General features: G+C 38.5%; 1 protein-coding gene across 1 annotated transcript; it reads right to left on the reverse strand.

Moving 5' to 3' along the window:
- Positions 1-2,808: 2,808 nt before the first annotated feature.
- LOC115223162 (E3 ubiquitin-protein ligase RNF103) lies at positions 2,809-17,535 on the reverse strand. Its single transcript, XM_029793590.2, has 3 exons — positions 16,771-17,535; positions 8,533-8,782; positions 2,809-6,782 (listed from the first exon to the last, which is right to left on the reverse strand). Exons 1-3 carry the CDS (start codon positions 16,994-16,996, stop codon positions 5,090-5,092), a joined length of 2,169 nt encoding a protein of 722 aa, XP_029649450.1. The 5' UTR covers positions 16,997-17,535; the 3' UTR covers positions 2,809-5,089.
- Positions 17,536-19,678: the final 2,143 nt, after the last annotated feature.

The raw sequence follows: 19,678 nt of genomic DNA on the forward strand, positions 1-19,678 counted from the left end.
CTTTTAGGAAGCAGTAAGCCAACTAATTTCAGCAAAAGTTAATTTTGTCTAATGCCACCCACCCCTCTTGATGAAGAGGATTGTCCTGCAAGAACCGTGTGTCGGTGCCACATGAAAGCATTTGTGCCAGGATCATGTTTAAAGCACTCAGCCCACTCTGTGAAGTGGTTGGCACCAGGAAGAGCAAATCAGATTGGAACCTGGTGCAGCTCTGGTCAACCCAGGCCAGAATGGAAAACAGACATTTCAGTTGATAAAATTTCGCCGCCTGTCCTTTAGGAAGAGAGTCCAAAGACTGTTTTAATCCCCACTTTGCTCACCATTTGATCACTTGATCCCCATTTCACTCCACTTGTGTTACTTTGGGAAGAGAAATGTCACAACTCACCTAAAACAGAAATTTCTAGGTTCACAAATAATTCCGTTTTGCTGTGAATTTATAATTGTTGGCATTCGTTCCCTTCTTTTCCCTTTCTGTACTGTATATCTTTTCATCTTATTTCAGTCATTAGACTGCAGCACCACCATGAGGAATTGTAATCAAACAAATCGACCCCAGGACTTGTTTTCTTTTTAAGCTTGGTACTTATTTTATCAGACCCCGTTTGCTGAACTGCTAAGTTACAGGGATGTAAGCAAACCAACACCAGGTACCAAGTGGTGGTGGGGAACAAACACACACACACAACAGGCTTCTTTCAGTTTCCTTCTGCCAAATCCATACCAATGACAAGGTTTTTGTCACCCGATGCTATAGTAGAAGACACTTGCCCAAGGTCATGCAGTGGGACTGAACCCTGAAGCATGTGGTTGGTAAGTAGACTTCTTACCACGCAGCCACCTCATCGATACTTTGAAAAGTTCAACATCACACTGACTTGTTTCATTCTAGTTGTCCTCCTCTGCATTAACGTACTCTACCATCATTAAAGTCTCTTGAACATTGTATGTTTCGGCTACCTCTCCCTCCTTAGGATATTACCCCTTTAGTATTTAAACTGGCCCCATCCGGTCCAAATATTCTACATGTTTTGTGGTCAACCAGATCCAGCCTCTCACACCTACCCAACGTTATTCTAAAATCTTTAAGCTTTGAGATAATGCGGGATTAAATCGAAACAATGTGAATAAATACATATTAGATATGACTGCTAAAGGATTAAACAGGAGTCTGTTTTTTTCTTCATTTACCATTGTTTGAATGTGTTGCTCTGTAAGACTCTTCAGCTTTTTGTAAGTACACATCAGTCTTTATGCTGAGCTCAGAGTTTCTATCAACAATCAAAAAATACACTTTTTTACTCAATTGTAAGAAAGGCAAACTCAAATACGTTGTCTTTGTTTCGGCTACTTTTAAGAATAATGCAAAATTCAGTAAAACACTCATATTACATAGTTGATATTTGGAACATTAAATTAACATGACGTTTTGATGAAGATTTCGATTGCTTTAAAGAAAGTTTATCATAGAACCAGGGACAATCTCAGACAGGTTGGTATCGAAAGAGTTAACTCTTCTTCAGCATTCAGATTGGTTTCTCAAATGTTCTACTTATTTATTCACATTGTTTTGAATTAATCATGCTTTGAGTTTTTGATTATAGGATTGTTTACTTTTAGTATGACATTGTAGGGCAGGTGTAAGAAGCTATATTTGGCAAGTTTGAACACAAATAGAATATTTTGACTAGTTTAAATGCTAATGGGTTAAAGCTATTAAAATAGGGTTCGGCCAGGATAGTTTCTCCCTTGTGTGCTGTTAACAGTTCAGCATTTATTTGTCATTTGAATGTTCTACTCTTTGTCTCCAAAATCCACTGACAAGGTTTTGGCTGGCCTGAGGTTATTGCAGAAGACACTTACCAAAGGTATCACGCAGTAGGACTGAACCAGAAACCAGGTGGTTGGGAAGCAACACTTTTAACCACAGCCATGGCTCTACCTAATTAAGTCAACTTAAAATTCAAACTTGTGCCTCGTTCATTTGTTTGTCTAAGCAAGAACATACTTTTTTTTTTTAACATAGTTAAGTTCACTAAAACATTAGTATGGTGTCAAAAGTTTTCACATTTTTGATATTTACTTCTGAGGGTCACATGAACTATGTCAATCAGTTTTAAGATCCTGATTTATAAAAGTTTCCACAATTAGAGTCAAATATCGTTTCTTTTAAACTCATCTCTAGACAACCAATTCTGGATCTTAATTGATAATGATTTCAAATTTTGGCACAAGGCCAGTAATTTCGGAGACGGGGCTAAGTTGATTAGATCGACCCCGGTGTTCACCTGGTATTCATTTTATCAACACCAAAGGCAAAGATAATCAAAGCAGAATTTGAACTTAGAATCTAAAGACGGATGAAAGACAGAAACTAAGCATTTTACCTGGACTGCTGATGACTCTGCCCTCCCAATTATATTAATAGAATTAAGGTGATATTCTGTATGTATTATAACTATATTAATATTACTAAAATAACTAGGGTGGTGAGCTGGCAGAATTATTAGCATGCCTAGCAAAATGCTTTGTGGTATTTCATCCTTTATGTTCTGAATTCAAATTCCACCAGGCAACTTTTTTGCTGGTCAAAATTTGAAACCAATATTACTAAAATAACTGGAGATAGCTATGGTGTATTTTTATGCACCATACAACCATTTGAGAGTTTTCTCTCTTGGTAAATATTGCTGTGTTTGTGTGTTCTAATGCAACTTCCACTTTTAAATGGCTGGTCTCAGAACTGTCTTGTTAGACCCTGTAATACAAATCTGATTAAAAAAAAAAGAAAGATTTCAAAGTAGAAACTTGCTTTCATAAGAAACTATTTTATTTGCAATAGTAGTGATACCACTAGCCATGCTATGTAATAGAAACTGTCAATATCTGTCTTGTCTCTGCCCAGAAGATATAATTGTTATTTACAGAGTTTGCAATACTGAGAATTCCTGATACACTGAAAAAGGGGAGTGCAGCCATGGTAGGGTATATTACATGATACAATATTAAATAATTCATTGCCCTGTTATAGGGGGCCATAAAATTGGCCCTAGTTATGGTGTATAGCATTTGTCAGAAAGTCTCATAATGAGACATCAAAAATTATCTTCTCAAGTTTAAATTGTATCCACTATTTACTTAATGGTCACAGACGTTTTTCAGGAATATCACATAAAACAGTTGGGTGATGAGGGCACTATTGTAGACTTAATCTTCATCAGAATCACAATTTAAAAAAAGAGGACATTGGAACACTAACTTCGTTACTCTCAGATGTTTTGTTGAGCTCAGCACTGCAAGGTAACCAAACACTCATGAATTATACTATGCTACCACTGCTAACACTGGTGAATTACCTACACACAAACTCAGCCAGTGATAGATAAGCACTTTTTTTATTTTTACCTCCCAGAAACAGAATAGAATAAAATGTCAACACTTTTGGACGGTAGGTCAATAAACTATCACCTTGATAGCTGCAACTCTTTAAAACATTTTTGTTTGCTTAACTCAGTGTAACTGCTATCCTTTCTCAGACATACATGATCTACAGGGTTTGATGTTTTATCTCCAGATGATGAGGCATGAATTGAATGAAAGAGAAATCAAATTCCAATCTATTGCAAATAGCTATTCTCACAGGAGGAATTGAATTCAGTGCTGCAAATCCGACAGTTTTATAGTGTGGTTTAGTTATACCATCATGCAGTACCTTACTGGAGCAACAGTATAATGTGGCTGTGGTCTATATCCTGCAGTACTTGTTGGAGTTCAGTGGCCAGGGTGAATGAAATGTTTTTGTCATAGACAGAATGTAATGCTGTGTCAACACAAACCCCCTGTTAGCTTGCTGCTGTCCTATCGAGTGAAGCCATCCATGCCCTTTAGAAGATGATGGCAGAGAAGTAAATAAAACCAATTAAATTGTTGATACAGCTTCACTGACACTTTGTAAGAAGAATACTGTCTTTCACAAGAGATATTTTAAGAGGGAAAAGAAGAGATAAGATCCTTCTGTAACTAAGTTTTGGAATGTAACAATAACATCCTTTGACATTTGCAAAATTAATTTTAAAAATCCATCTTTAAAAGAAATTATCCATCCTTATAACAGCAAAATAAAAAATGGTCACAATAGCATTCTAGTTTGGTCAAAATGGCAAACGGTTTAAATCTGAAAGAAGTAAAAGTTTAACAGTTGATAATTAACTAATCTATCTTTATATTTAAAAAAAAAAAGATGCATTCATATTCTTTATACATAATTTCAGTTTTTACCTAAAGAAAGTCTAATATTTAACAAAATAACATTTCAAAAACGAGGCTGCTGAGAACAAATGTCTTGTGTGTCTAAATTACATTTTTGAGATAAACTATTGGATGTTGTTTCTAAACTAAAACAAGGTTTTAATATTTTTAACCACAAAATTACTGTTAAATTCTTTGTGTTAGAAGTTAGAGTTCTATTTTGCAACAACCGAAAGAACCTCTTTGATTCTGACAGGGGAGGGGGAGATACCTAATAACTGCAAATGTTATAAAGCTGAAGAACAACAGAAAGTTCTACGATTGGAAACCGAAATGTTGAAACTGTAGCAAAGCAAAAATCGTTTTATGAGAAGAAGAAGAAGAAGAGGGACAATAATGTCTAGCTGGTCTCCATGTTTGGTGGATATTTTAAAGAAACAATTGAAGCTTTCAAAGGCATGCCTTACCGTAGATACGTGGTGAAAGCCCACGACTTGCTTGTTTACTGGAGGAATACAGGCTATTGGAGCTTAACTCTTGATGTTTGAAAGAAAAAGAAAATAGGCAGGAGTGATAGATCTCAACTATATATTTAGACGAGGACAATTTTGTTTTCTTACTCTTACTTGATAAGAACTCTATTATATTATTGTTGTTGTTGTTGTTCAAAAGCTGCTGTTCTTTAGCCACTCCTAAGACTAAAGAGAAACCCTGAAAGTAATGAGGATGATTATTATTATTATTATAATAACAGAAAATAAGAATATACGACCAAAGTCCTTTTGTTTCGCCAAAGTCAAATAGAATAATAGTAAAATGGTAACTGCATTTGTTGTTACATTTAGTTAGGAACTGCAGAGAAAATTTCACACAAGTCCAAGCCCGGTTTCGGATTATAAGAGAGCCACCGACACATGGGGCATGCATAACTCATTCTATACAACCAACGTAATATACAGCATTCATGAAAGAAATGAGCACAGGGAAGGCCACAAATGTCAGCACCAATTACAAAATCTTCCAAACATATCACACATTGGCTTGTCTGTAGAAAACCATCAGGCACCAACTTGTAATTTTCAGAGCAGACAAGATGGTTTGCTTCTCTGGCGTTGGCCTTTGAGGATGCAGAACAGAGAGAATTGTGCTTGCATTCGTCTGCACTCGAGGCCGAAGAGTGTTTTCTTTTGTGTAAAGGACAGCAGACATCATTCGATTTACGAGACTGCTGCTCTTCTGACAGATCTGGTGGAGGTGAAGTTGAGACACAAGATTCAGACGAGGCTGCATTCCTTTGCATACAACCACAGCAGTAATTTCCGTCCATCATTTGAATTGCAGGGTTATCCCCGGATTCAAAATCTGGTGAACCTGAGCAAAATCCATGATTCGGTGTAGCAATTAAATTTTCAACATCATCTTTATGAGAACATTTTAGCTTTGAATTTTCATTGTGGTTAAGTACTCTGCCATATTTCCATCGAGGTAGGTGTTTAATGTAATCACTGGAGACCACAGATTGCATCTCGGTGACTACTAAATCAGGAAAGTGTCCAAACAACATGTCGCTGCTTTCCAGCAGATACATCGCGTACAAGCCCCCTGGATGTACTATTTGGAAAGACGGATTTAACAAGGGGTTAAAGTTTAACAGCTGAGCAAAGTTGAACCAATCGAATTCATCTTCGGCAATCATACCATTCTTCCGTTTGTACTGGATGTATCCAACCAGTAAAGAATACAAGGAAAATGTCCCTAATAGTAGATATCGGCTGTTACTGTAAAAAATGAGATCTTTCCGAATGATGCTTCCAATAGACGAGCCGCTGAGGAAATGCAGGGCCAGCAAACCCCATTCCAAAAGTATTTCAAAATAAGACAACTGAAAGAGAGCCAGCAAAGGCTGCCACAAAATAATAAGTACAATATTGTATTTAATACAACAGCAGATAAGGCGGAGCAGTCGGCGAAACAGACTTCCTTGACTGAGAAACAATTCAAACCAACCCATTAAATTGGTAACAATCAAACTTAAAATAAAGAAATCATTCACTTCAGGATATAAGGACTTGAGAAAATTTTCCATTGATCGAAACGTCAACAATTCACCTGGCCGCGAGCCATAAACAAGGGTTTTGCCGGGGGCTATCACAAAGCAAGCAGGAGGCTTTAGTTTCAGACGAGCTAGAGTTTCTTTTCCTGATCCAGATTTAGAATTCATAGTCCCAAAACGTACACGACCTGGAAATTTAACACTGAGAGCCGAGAATATCAGCGGTATGGATGCCAACTCCGTGAAGAGGACAACCCGGATTTCATATTTTTTTTGGAAAGACAGCCATTCTCGCTTTAACTCATCGTAGTCGGCAATTTGCTTCACTTTTCGATTCAGTTTATTCTTTACCCATTTAAACATGGAACTGGGTTTGGCAGGTCCATTGTAAACATACATAACAACATTGGCTTTAGTTTTGAAGTTCTCAGGGAGGGATAAGATGACTTGGGACGAATACCAACCCTTATTTCTGCATAACCTGAAATGAGAAAGAAAACAAAAAAGATTAATTTATTTTAAGAACCCAAAAACACATGCAGTGTAAATAGAACAGACGTGTGTGTTTGTGTGGGGTGCATATATACACATATATGTATTCGTGTGCATGTGTGTATACACATATATATGTATTTGGATGTGTATAAAATGTGTACATTTATTTTTAACTGATATCAGAGGCTTGGCTCAATGTTTCCACAAACAAAGACTACAGAGAGAAACATTTTTTTTTTCTGAAATTCTATCCCACAGCTCAGGCCTTTTACGTTCTTGTGAGCTGGAGGGTGATAAAAATAAATGTGCACATCTTTATTTTGATCCTATCTGCTTATACTAAATACACACACACGTATGCATACATTAGGGGTACCAAAATGTAATATTACATTCAAGTAAGGAGTTTAAATCAGCATAAAATATTTCATAAATATATTTATTTATTCAAAATATAATTGCTGTTCTTAATAACATTTTCCCACTGAGAAACTAGTTCTCCGATTCCTTAGGTTCAAAATTCAGGCTCTTTCGATGTTTTAAATGCTGTTTCAGCATTGTCCATTTCTGAATATTTTTCAACTGGTAAAGTTTACGAGTGGCTCAAATAAGTGAAAATCTGATGAGGAGAGAACGTGAGGTACAGCTGCCCAACCTGAATGAATTTATCTTCTCTTGGGTTAGCTTTGCAAAATGTGGTCTTGCATTATCATAAGGTACCCACTTCTCTATACCCACTTGCCCAATCTGTTTGAGATGATCCTGCACAGTAGGCCACCCTTATAATTTGCCATGGATCCTTTTCAATTGCTGTTTTCACTGCATTGTTATTGAGAACAGCTGGTATTCTTGAGTGATAACAAAAGATGGAAATCACAGTTTTTGTCAATTTTGGCATTTCTAAACACTCACACCAACAGGATATACAGTATATAATATGTCTTCCCGTGCAAGTGTTGAGTTGTTGCCCTTATGAAATTGATAACGTCCTTGTTTTCCAGACAGAACATATTCACATTTGTTTTGTTAACTCTATGCTGATTGGTTGATAGTAAGGACACCTTTCATTGGTTTCTAAGCTATTGGTGGGATGACATCACACTATTTGCTTGGAACTATATTCCTTTTCGGTACCCTTGATACACATGTGGGAACAGCTCTTACTTCAGCCATTACAAACATGGAGCACTTCTCATTAATTCCCACAGCTCTTAGTCTTCAACACACTCTCTTTCTCTTTTATTTGTTTCAGTCATTTGACTTCGGCCATGCTGGAGCACCGCCTTTAGTCGAGCAAATCGACCCCAGGGCTTATTCCTTGTAAGCCTATTCTATCTGTGTCTTTTTGCCCAACCGCTAAGTTACGGGACGTAAACACACCAACATCGGTTGTCAAGTGATGTTGGGCGGACAAACACACACATATATATACATATATACGACACGCTTCTTTCAGTTTCTGTCTACCAAATCCACTCACAAGGCTTTGGTCAGCTCGAGGCTATAGTAGAAGACACTTGACCAAAGTACCACGCAGTGGGACTGAACCTGGAACCATGTGGTTGGTAAGCAAGTTACTTACCACACAGCCACTCCTGTTCATTAAATCGTAAAATCTAATTTATTTCAAGTGTATTTGAGAGATCTTATTTGAAATGAATACTGCTAACTGGTTATGGCTCTATTTTGATGCAATTGTAATAGAATTATTAATTTTATATAAATTTGACCCTTACTTCCAGTCAAGAGAACAGTCCATCACACCAGCTCTGACCCCAAATTTGGCAACTTTCTTCCGCACAGTTTTCCAACTTGCATTATTGATAAAGGAGCTATTGTGACCACTAGCAATTACTTGTACTAGCCAAACACTGTCTTTTGTATCTTCAACTTGTTCGTAGAAGTCATAACCAGATGTAAAATTGGTCACTTCAGCGGGATCCTCTATTTCACCAACCTCCAGGACTTCATCATCTGTGACGACACCTGAAGAGGAAAAGTAAAAGAAAATGTTAGGGAGAGGTTTGTTGAGGCACAACGACCCTTATATTTTCAGGAAAGGGAAAATGGGAACTGTGACATTTGTGACTTTCTAAAAAAGTAAAGTGAACTGGCTTGAATTGAAGACTGAAACTGGTGGGGGTGGGGGTCTTGCTTTGCCAGCAGTTGACAGTGTGTTCTGGTACTTTCCAGTATGCAATAAATGTTTGGTAAAGGCTCAGTAAATGAGTTGAGGAAGTGACTGGTTGTCAAAGACTTGGACATATACTATATAAGAGATAATACCAGATTGGTAAAGACCTTGACATGCAAAATGAATCGTGGACAGTAGATCTTAAACTTCCAGCTTCCTGTGGAGCACTGGCCATCCAAGTAGGCTTTCTAAATCGTCCGGTAACATGCAGTCTGTTCTATTTTGCTTCTCTTGAAACCTACTGAGATAATCCTTTGGTCCGCCCGATTCCCTAGAACATAACCCCCCACCCCACCTCACCACCATGTATAATTAGACAACATTAGCATAACTCTATGTGAGGTTGATAATCCTCTGTCGAAAGAGTACTCCAACTTCCCTAAAAGCATTAAGATCAGATATCATCAGTCTCTGAGACAAGGAGGCATCCTTATTTGAGAGGGGTGGGCTTGAAGGGGTCAGATTTCATGTTTAGTAGATTTTATGATCTCATTTGTACATATGCAAGAAGGCCCACACCTGTACGGACGGGGTGGGGAAGAATAGACATTATATATAAAAATTGGAAAAATTCATACTAATGGGAAAAACTCAAAGTAGAGTTAACGAAGGAAGATTCAGAAGAGATGCTGAGTTCCATTGATGATGACACAGGATCGAATCTCTTGGGGAACATTTTACAAATTTTTCCAACTTGTTTCAACATGGAAAACCAAACATGATAACGTTTGTTTGAATGCCTTTCTTTCCATGCAGCTGCTGCGTACAGGTGAAATGTCTTGCAAAATAAAATTATTTTTTACCTGACTTAGTGGAAGGGTAAGGGGCCTCAAAAGCTCTCCAACCCCCACACACCGGAGACTGGCAGATGGGGGTGGAGGAGGAGGAGGAGGAATTTAGGTATTTCTGCTGTAGAAATACCTAAAGGATAAACCTCTGTACTTGGCTTTTGTTTACTTGGAGAAAGCTTTTGACAGAGTCCCCTGATCCCTTATTTGGTATTTAATACAGAAACTAGGGATAGACAAGTGGTTGGTGAGAGCTGTTCAAGCTATGTGCAGGGGTGCTACCAGTAAGGTGAGTACAGCAAAGAATTCAGAGTACAAGTAGGGGTTCACCAAGGATTAGTGCTCAGCCTCTCTTGTTCATCATAGTCTTCCAGGCAATAACAGAATTCAAGACAGGCAACCCCTGAGAGTTCCTCTACGCTGATGACCTTACCCTTCTAGCTGAATCACTATCAGAACTAGACAAGTTCCAGGTATGGAAGCAAGGTCTAGAATCAAAGGACTTTAGTGTTAACCTAGCAAAAACCCAAGTCATAGTAAGCAGGAAGGCAGACAAATCACAAATCCCCTCGGGTAGATGGCCCAGCTCAATCTGTAGAAAAGCTGTAGGTAGAAACTCCATAAGATGTACCTGGTGTAAGTTATGGACACATAAGAGGTACAGCTATATCAGAGGAAGCTTAACAGGGAAAATAGCTTTTGTATGTGAAGATGCACAGGTAGAATAGATGCTGAAAATGGACTCCATAAACTGCCAGGGGAACAAGCCAGGGGTAGTAGATAGCTTCTGTTACCCAGGTGACCAAATTAGTAGTGGAGGGATATGCTCAGAGAGCGTAGCTGTGAAAATAAGATTAGGCTGGGCAAAGTTCAGAAAGCTCCTACCCCTGCCGGCAACAAAGGGCCTCTCTCTCAGAGTGAAAGCAGATGGTATGATGCCTGCATGGCAGTGAAACAGGGGCTATGACAGCCGAGGACATGCATAGGCTTGAAAGAAATGAAACCAGAATACTTCGCTGGATGTGCAATGGCAGAGTGTAAGTGTCTTGAGAGAAAGATGGGCATAAGAGGTAACATGTGGTGTGCAAGAGAGACTGCGCTGGTATGGTCACGTGATGCCTATGGACAAGGACAGCTGTGTAAAGGTGGTGAAGCATGATCTTCGAACTTTGAGTCTCACAGAAACAATGACTGGTGACCAAGACCTTTGGCAATGTGCTGTGCTTGAGAGGACCTGTCAAGCCAAGAGCACCCATGCTTGTGGCACATAAAGAACATCTTTTGAACACTGGGCCTCACAGATGCAAAGTGGCTGAGTTCCTTTCAAGCAATGGGCCTGACGGAGGCAAAGTAGCTGAGTTTCTTTTGAGTGTTGGGCTTCACAGAGGCAAAATGCCTGAGTTCCTTTCAAGCATTCAGCCTCACATAGGCAAAGTGGCTGAGTTCCTTTCAAGTGTTGGGCCTCATGGAGGCAATAACCAAGACCTTTGGCATTCTGTCATGCTTGAGAAGAAGACCCATCAAGCTGAGTAAAATCGCAGTCATGGCAGATATCACTGTCATGTAAATCTGCACCCATGCAGGTGGCACATAAACACACCCCAGTGTCACGCAAATGGCATCTGTGCCAGTGTGTGTAAAAGCATCCATTGTATCCATCCGTAGAAAACCATGCCAAATCAGACTGGAGTCTGGTGCAGCCTTCCAGTATGCCAACCTAGTCAAACCGTCCAACCCATGACAGCATGGACAACGAATGTGAAATGATGATGATGATAGACTATTCGATTAAAACTAAAAAAATTTTTGCCAACTCTTACTCAGTTTCACGTGACCATTCATCAGACAGTTGTGATAAAACAATTCTTTTTTTATCACAACTTTTTCTTTTTGGCTTCAATAAAATAGTATTTTGCTCTACTTTTAGCTGAATGCTATTTTTACCACTTTGTTTTGTACCTATGTGCTTACTTCTGTGTGTGTGTGTGTGTGTGTGTGTGTGTGTGTGTAGATACATACATAGATGATATAAGGTAAACAACCTTTCTAGTACCATCTGTAAACTGGTTGATGTTAAGAACAACATCCAACGGTTGAAAACGGAACATACAAGCAAGATGTGACACTCTGAACCATCTACTAGAACAATAGCTTTGAATAAGGACCGACTCAGATTGGTCCTTATTTTTGTTCTGTCCAACACATGCCAGCATATAAAGCAGTCATAAAAATGCTGATGATTACAATGAGATAGATTCACAAATCTCTTTACACAGTTATGTAATAAGTGTTATCAGTGTTTTTTTCTTTACTAAGGGTGGCAGGGTGGCATTGGCTAATCATTTTGTGACTTGCTATAAAAGCCTAAATTAAACTAGTCCTGTTGCCGCAGTACATGACCCAGAAACAAATATTGGTAGACGCTTGACACAGAAACTGACTGGACACAAACTAGGCTAACAGTGTCAAGTTACTAAAGGAAGAAGTGATCCTCATTATTTATGCATGTTCTACTATCCAACTAGTAGAACTACCAGTACTTATTCTACATGTTAGAAACAGTAGCTAAATCTGTATCATATCATATACCCTACAATTTTAAAGAAAAAGTTGCTTCATTTTATTTTTCCAACTTTAACTATATTCCCTCTCTATTTTCCATTGTTCTGTTAAGAATGTGGTTTTTAATAAACGTATTAATCTATTTTATCTAGAATATATATATAAATTACAGTGTATGTATAACGACTAACACATACATTCCCACAATTCTCAACTGATTTTCACCAAACTTTACACACACTTTACTTATGTCCCAAAGATGGTCATGCACTAAACATTTTGCCCAGAGCTCCCACGTAAATGGACAGAGTATTTTTGTATGTTGGGTCAACCATACTTTTTTAATCAATATCTATAAAGCTGAAATGCGAAAAAGTTGTTTGATTTCTTGGTTATATGCCTCATTTTGGGATGGGAACGGTTTAAGGGGCGGTAGATGGGGTCGGATTGGCACCAAAATTTACACGGGGGGGGGGTTAAAATGGGGTGGGCAATGGTGTGAGGAGAGTTGCAAGTCGCTCGGGGCTACCATTTGGTTGCCATGGTGAGGAATATGGGAAAAATTGAGTTTTATGGGATAGACAGGTTGTGCTGTTTGAATAATGGTGGCTTTTCATGTTGCTGCAGGGGCTAGAAGGGGTTATCTTTAATTGTGGGTGTAAAACTTTGAGGGATTTAGGAAAAGGGGGGGGGGTAAAGAAGAGGGCAATAAAAAGAAGCAGGCAAAGAAGACAAACAAAAGAAGGGAAAAAGGAGACAACATGCACCAAACAACACCACCACCAAAACCCAAGCAAAGCACGGGTCAAAATAGCTAGTCTCTTTATATATATATAAAGCTGAAGTTGTCTGTGTATGCAGCGCAAGTTGACCAAAATTGAGAGTATGATAGAAGAAGGCTTGCACTTCATTCTGTAGAAGAAAAAATTCAAATTGGACCATGTTAACACCAAAAATTATTTACATCAAAAAGGTGCTTTTTTTCTATGAAAATCCTTATTTTTTAACGATTTTTTGGCTGCTGTATCACCATTTTTCGGCGTATTTCAACCAGAAAAATGTTCACTAAAAGAGAATAACAAGCTACATAATGTAAAATTTTTACTTTTCAAAAATTCCTATTCTAAAAGGTCGAAATAAACCCAAGCAATACTGGGTGATACTGCTAGTCTTTTTATAAAAGTGAAAGGATTTTGTCTATATCAACTGTTCACCTGCCATGGTGATTAAATTGATTAGGAACATTGCACACAAGGAATATCCAATACCAAACAATCTTAATTTCCACATTTAAACTGCATTAAACTTTGGCAAGCTTACCTTTACCTATTCTGAGTTACCTGAAAGGTGAAGTTCTCTTCCCTCTCTTCTATATTTTGATACCTTTGCTTACCTACCAATGCCTTGTTTCCCCTTAACGATGCTTATTTACCCATCCATTATGATATCTCAACTGTTATCCATTGTTTCAAATACGTTTCAGCATTGTTGTTCTAGCCTCAGATATGATTCGTCCCAAAGAATCAACCTTTAAATAAGAGTTTTATTTCCACTAGCGAAAGACATGCATGTCTTTCAGAAAGCTCCAAACCAATTTAACCTTATGCAGCATTCACTGCTAGTTTATGCGCAGGCTATGTAGGAAAACAGAAATAAAGGGGCTTTTGTTAGCTTATCTCTCCGAGAAAAATAGCTCCCTTTGCTGCTGAATAAAATAAACTCGCAGAGGGGCAGTTTCAACGTCTTCCTTCAGTTTCCTTACACCATTTATGTTCCGGTTTCTGACAAGAAATTTCGCTTTCATGTAAAACAATCATATTTTGTAGTCATTATCCGTAATCTACTCCCAAAGCACTTCAGTAGCTCTACTTTGCATCGCTTGCAGACTCATATGTTCTATGATCATTAAAGTGCAACAACCTCCACAATGACCAGCCTTCAGTTTGGTTTTCTGTTCCTTGGTTAATCAGAAACAGATTGTCATGCTTCTCATAAACCTTCTTTGTAGTTCAATTATTTGGGGAAAATCAAACCACCAAAGCAACTTAGACCATCTAAAGGACAGGTGCGTTTGCTAGTTTTACATAGAAATTTTAGACACCATTTCTTTTATAACAAAATGACTTTAGTAAAAGCTGCTTTGAAGAGGCAGATGGCCTAAACTTTGGTGAAATGGGTTCTAGTGCTTGACAGTTCCTTGATTTCATTGGTTGCAGGAGGTAAACAAAGCTGATTCCAACAGGATTGGAACTCGGACCCCTCTGCCCCTTTTGCCAAAACCATTCCTAAGCAAAGAATGGCAGGACTGACGAATGCAGAGTAATCTACCTTGATTCTTCAGTCACGTTGGTTACCAATAAGGTCTGAGCCAACGTGGTCCCTTTACTTAATCTTCTAATATTCATACCTTATCGTTGTAAAGAAGGGGCAGACAGCGAAAAACAAATAAAACGCGGCATACCTACACAAGTTTTCACCCTCGCCATTCTGTTTCCTCACAACTTTCAGGAAAATGGATATTTTTTAATGAAATTTTCTACAAGTACGCTTAGAATGGCAAAGATTTCGATTATATCGAAATCTGTGGTAAAAAAATCTTTTCCGAGGGCAGGGCGAGGAGTTTCGGAAAATACACACCGGTTGGCTTTGTTTCCTCATAACTTCAGAAAAATGGATATTCTTTCGTAAAATTTCCTTCAAATACTTTCAGGATGTGTAGATTACGATTATATCAAATTTTAGCTCACGTAAACACATATCTACAAAATGAAACTTATTTCCAAAGAAAATTGTCATGTGTCAGTCTGTATGTGTACGAGTCCATCATTTTCTTTTTTCCGTATTAAATTCCGATATAATCGTAATAGACACACTCTGAAAGGTATTTGTAGGAAATTGCATAAACAAATACCCGTTTTTCTTAAAGTTATGAGGCAACAAAGCCGTCCCGTGTGAATTTTTCTAAACTCCCCACACCACCCACGAAAATTTTTTTCATATTAAATCCTGAAATAATTGTAATCTGCACCATCTGAAGCGTATTTGCATAAAATTTTATAAGAAAATATCCATTTTTCTGAAATTATGAGGAAACAAAGTCGAGAGGACATGCTATTTGGTATGGCTACAAATGTGCCACCCCCGAACACTATCTCAAAGGTATTTGTATTAAATTTCATGAAAATTATGAGGAAGCAAAACTAAGTTTTGTGAATTTTCAGAGATTCCCCTCCCCACACACGGAAAAATATTTTCACAACAAATTCCGAAATGATCACAATCTGCATCATCTGAAGCATTTTTGTAAAATTTCTCTATTTTTCTAGGAGTTGTGAGAAAACAAGGAGGGGGGTGGATCACACTTGTGTTTACCTTTAATTACAACAAAGTCTTTTTTCTAACGTAAAATGTTGTTTCTTTTCAAAGATTTCCCTGCCAAGTGCACCTATAATTATTTCATCTTTAGGGCATCCCGAAGTCAACAGAATTCGTATTAAGGGGTATCTAGGATTATTTTAGCTTAAATATTCCCACTTTTCAATGTTGTAGGATGTGGTTTGAGAGAGATTTGGCTGCTATTTCTGGCAGATCATTGGGAATTCATAAGTTTTCCTGAATTACTTTCGTTTCTCCTTTTTCTTTTTAACTCTGGAGTATTTTATATCTCGTTTCATACGATCACTTTGGGAAATACATTTTAGAAATTAAAATTTTATCAAAAGAATTTACTTTAAAACAACATAAAATTAAACTAAGAAACAGTTTTATACACAACGGTTACTACTTCTAATTAGTTAATTAGCTAATTAACTGCTGGAAAAATTACAAGTTTTGACTTGTAAACTTTTGTTTCAGTAAACAAACTGAATATATATATATATATATAATGTCACTATGTCGCGTACACACACACATATATAAATACGAAGGCATGGTATATTTGTTTTATTCTAAAACTTGTCATCAAACGAATACAAACAGGTCAATTCTACAAATGTCATGCTATTGACTGTGTATGACTAATATTGCTTTAAATAAAACAACATAGTAAAGCTCCGTAATTTCTACGTGAAGACGATGGATTAAAGTTTCTTGTCCACTGGAGCATTTAGTTTACCAGTTTAATTCATGTCTAGCAATTAAAACCCAAACATAGGCATCTGTGCGTGCGCGTGTATATATATATAATCGAAATAAGCAACAAGGATATGCAAGGTAGTGTAGTATAATCACCCCATTTGATTTATAAGGATAATACCAAACCAAATTCTGGTGCCTTTAACTGAAGTACCAAATTCATCTGAATCTAAATTTTGCTGAACTTACACACACACACACACACATATATATATACACACACACAGGTATTAATGAGTCTATTTTGGAAAGGAGATGAGAAGAGTTTACAAAGCAGAGGAACGAGGACCTACCTGTGGCTTCTACTAGACCCGTGAGTTCCTTCTTCTCCACGATGCCTTCGTATCCGACCCCTCTCTGCTCGAGAAGTGCTTTCAGCTTCTTCACGGACAGAGTCATCGGGTCGAGCAAACGGTGAGCGAGCAGACCGGCATCGTACCAAGCGAACGTCTCCAAGAGACGAGCGATGACGAACAGAACGGCAATGTAAATGATGAGCAACACTATCCGTAGCCACATCTTCTTCTTCTTCTTCTTCGGTTGTCTTCGGTTCCTCTGGGTTCCCCTCGTTGATCCGTCGCAGCACTCGGATCTTCTTGCTTTCAGCGAGGCCGATTGCAGTCACACATTACCTCGCATCACAATTTACGGCTTAGAAACGACACAAAGGCAACTTGTCACAGACGGGGAATCGAATCGGAGGCAAAACACTCGTCTGCTTGGGCCCACTATTGCAACATACAGCTATTTACCCAGACTTATGTCTTCCCAAATCGCTTCTATGACACGTCACGTCGTCGGGAAGCCATTTTCTTGGCCTTTTTTTTTTTTTTTTACAAGTTTTAATTGCGATTTCAACAGCTGTCAGCTCTTTTCTTTGCAGCTTTTGGGTGGAGATTGTTTCTTTAGTGTAACCCTTTCATAAGTGAGCTGCGACGTCAGTTCGGCTCCCTTCGCAACAGCAGATGAAAGGCGACGACCGGAGCAAAACAAACCACAGCAGCCAAACGAGTCGTCTTCCCTCTCATCCAACCAACATGGTGGATGTAAATAATGGTCACCTGACTTCAAACAAACATTGCCGCGCCCTAATAGAGTTCTCTCCCTTGCACATATGTGTGCGCGTGCGTGTGGCTTCTCTCTCTCTCTCTCTCTGAAGATTTCAGCTTTTGACTTGCTTCTACTCAAGGATCCCCGAAATTCCCGCACTTTCTGTAAACACCCACACGCATACGTAACATGTATAGATACACAAACATGCGTATACGTTTACTATTTATCTATCCTCATTATTATCGCTTAACGTCCCATTTCCATGCTGCTCTAGATTGGATAGTTTGATAGGAGCTGGACGACGAGACAGCGGCGGCACCGTGCCCCTTGTTGTCTCTTTTGGTTTGGTTTCTACGCTCGGATGCCATTTCTAACACCAACCACTTTACAAAGTGTACTGGGTGCTTTATAAGTGGCACCAGCATGGCTGCTTCACACATGGTAGGGACACAGGTTCTCCCCACATGGCACCAGCACAGCTGCATTTTATGTGACACTGGCTCAGGTGCATTTTACATGGCACCAGGATAGGTGGCGCCTCTCTCTCTCTCTCTCTCTCTCTCTCTATATATATATATATCTATATATATATATATATATATATATATATATATAGTTGAAATTTACAAAAAAACAAAACAAAAGAGGTCATTTAGTTTGACACTTGGGAAGGTGAGAAAGTCTTTTACGTTTCAAGCCTATGCTCTTCATATATATACATATATATATCATCATCATCATCATCGTTTAACATCCGCTTTCCATGCTAGCATGGGTTGGACGATTTGACTGTGGACTGCCAAACCAGATGACTGCACCACACTCCAATCTTGATCTGGCAGAGTTTCTACGGCCAGATGCCCTTCCCAACGCCAGGGAGAGAGAAAGATATAACAGAACAAAAGCATAAACAAGCAAATCAACCTATTACATCTTTCTATCTCCATGTGTGAGGATGCATGGCTTAGTGGTTAGGGTGTTGCACTCCCAAATGCAAGATTGTGGTTTCAGTCTCTAGACCACATTGTCATTTTGTGTTCTGGAGCAAAACATTTCGTCACACTTTGCTCTGTGATCGTTTTGACACCTGGCGCATGGTACACAGGGCCACCTATTCAGGTGACATCAATTTGAACTAATGTGCAGCACAAACATTTGATCACAATAAACAAATCCTTTGATCACAAGTCATTCAGTAAAAGCTGGATGCTCATAAGTCATCTTTGATGGGAGAGTCCATCATTAACATAACATATTTGAAGAGGAATTCATAAATACACACACACATATAGCAGAAAGGCAAGAAGAGTCCAGAACATGAAAAGTTCGTAATAATTCAGGTGTAGGTCAGTACCTGGTGAGGGAGAAAGAAAGTTCATAATGTTGATGTGACTCAGGTAAGTTGATCAATGGCGTCACAGGTGAAAAAAAAAAACAACTTAAAATTGATGGAAAAGGGGTGTGTAGGTAGAGCTTTACAGCTGTTTCTAGAATAGCTGCATATTTGGTGCAGATCTGTGAATACGAGGAAGTACCCCCAAATATCTGTAAATGTTCTCTGTGGTACAATCCCATTGTAGTTCAGGCTTCCCCCACTGAAGCCACTTGACGAAACCCTCAGGCATCAACCTGCTGACCAGTGCCATGTCATGCACCATTATTTTGCAGTGCTTTCCTTTTCATTGACTTTTTGTAATGGCTGAAATGAAGGAACTTCCATGAAATTCTGTTTTCTGCTGGGGAAAACAGCAGCCAAAACAGTTGTCATGCTTCAAATAGCATACAAGGATGCTGCCATGAACAAAACACAAGTTTATGAGTGGTTTTCACACTTTAGGAGTGGTCATGTGTTGCTTGAAGACCAACCTTGTTCAGGGTGACCATCGACCTCCTGAACAAATGAAAACATCATGAAAATTCATGAGCAGATCTTGAAAGACCAAAACCAAACCATTTACAAAGTTGTTTCTGTGACTGGTTGTTGTCCTGAAGTTGCTGCCAACGAATTTTGAGTGAATAATTGCAAATGAAAAGACTTGCAATGAAATTTGTGTCTCGCTTGTTCGTGGAAGATTGAAAGCAGTCGTGACTGAATGTGAGTCATGAACTGAAGCTGGAAGTTGATCCAGACCTTTTTTCAAAGGTCAT

The sequence above is a fragment of the Octopus sinensis genome, linkage group LG22, assembly GCF_006345805.1.
Source record: "Octopus sinensis linkage group LG22, ASM634580v1, whole genome shotgun sequence".
NCBI lineage: Eukaryota > Metazoa > Mollusca > Cephalopoda > Octopoda > Octopodidae > Octopus > Octopus sinensis.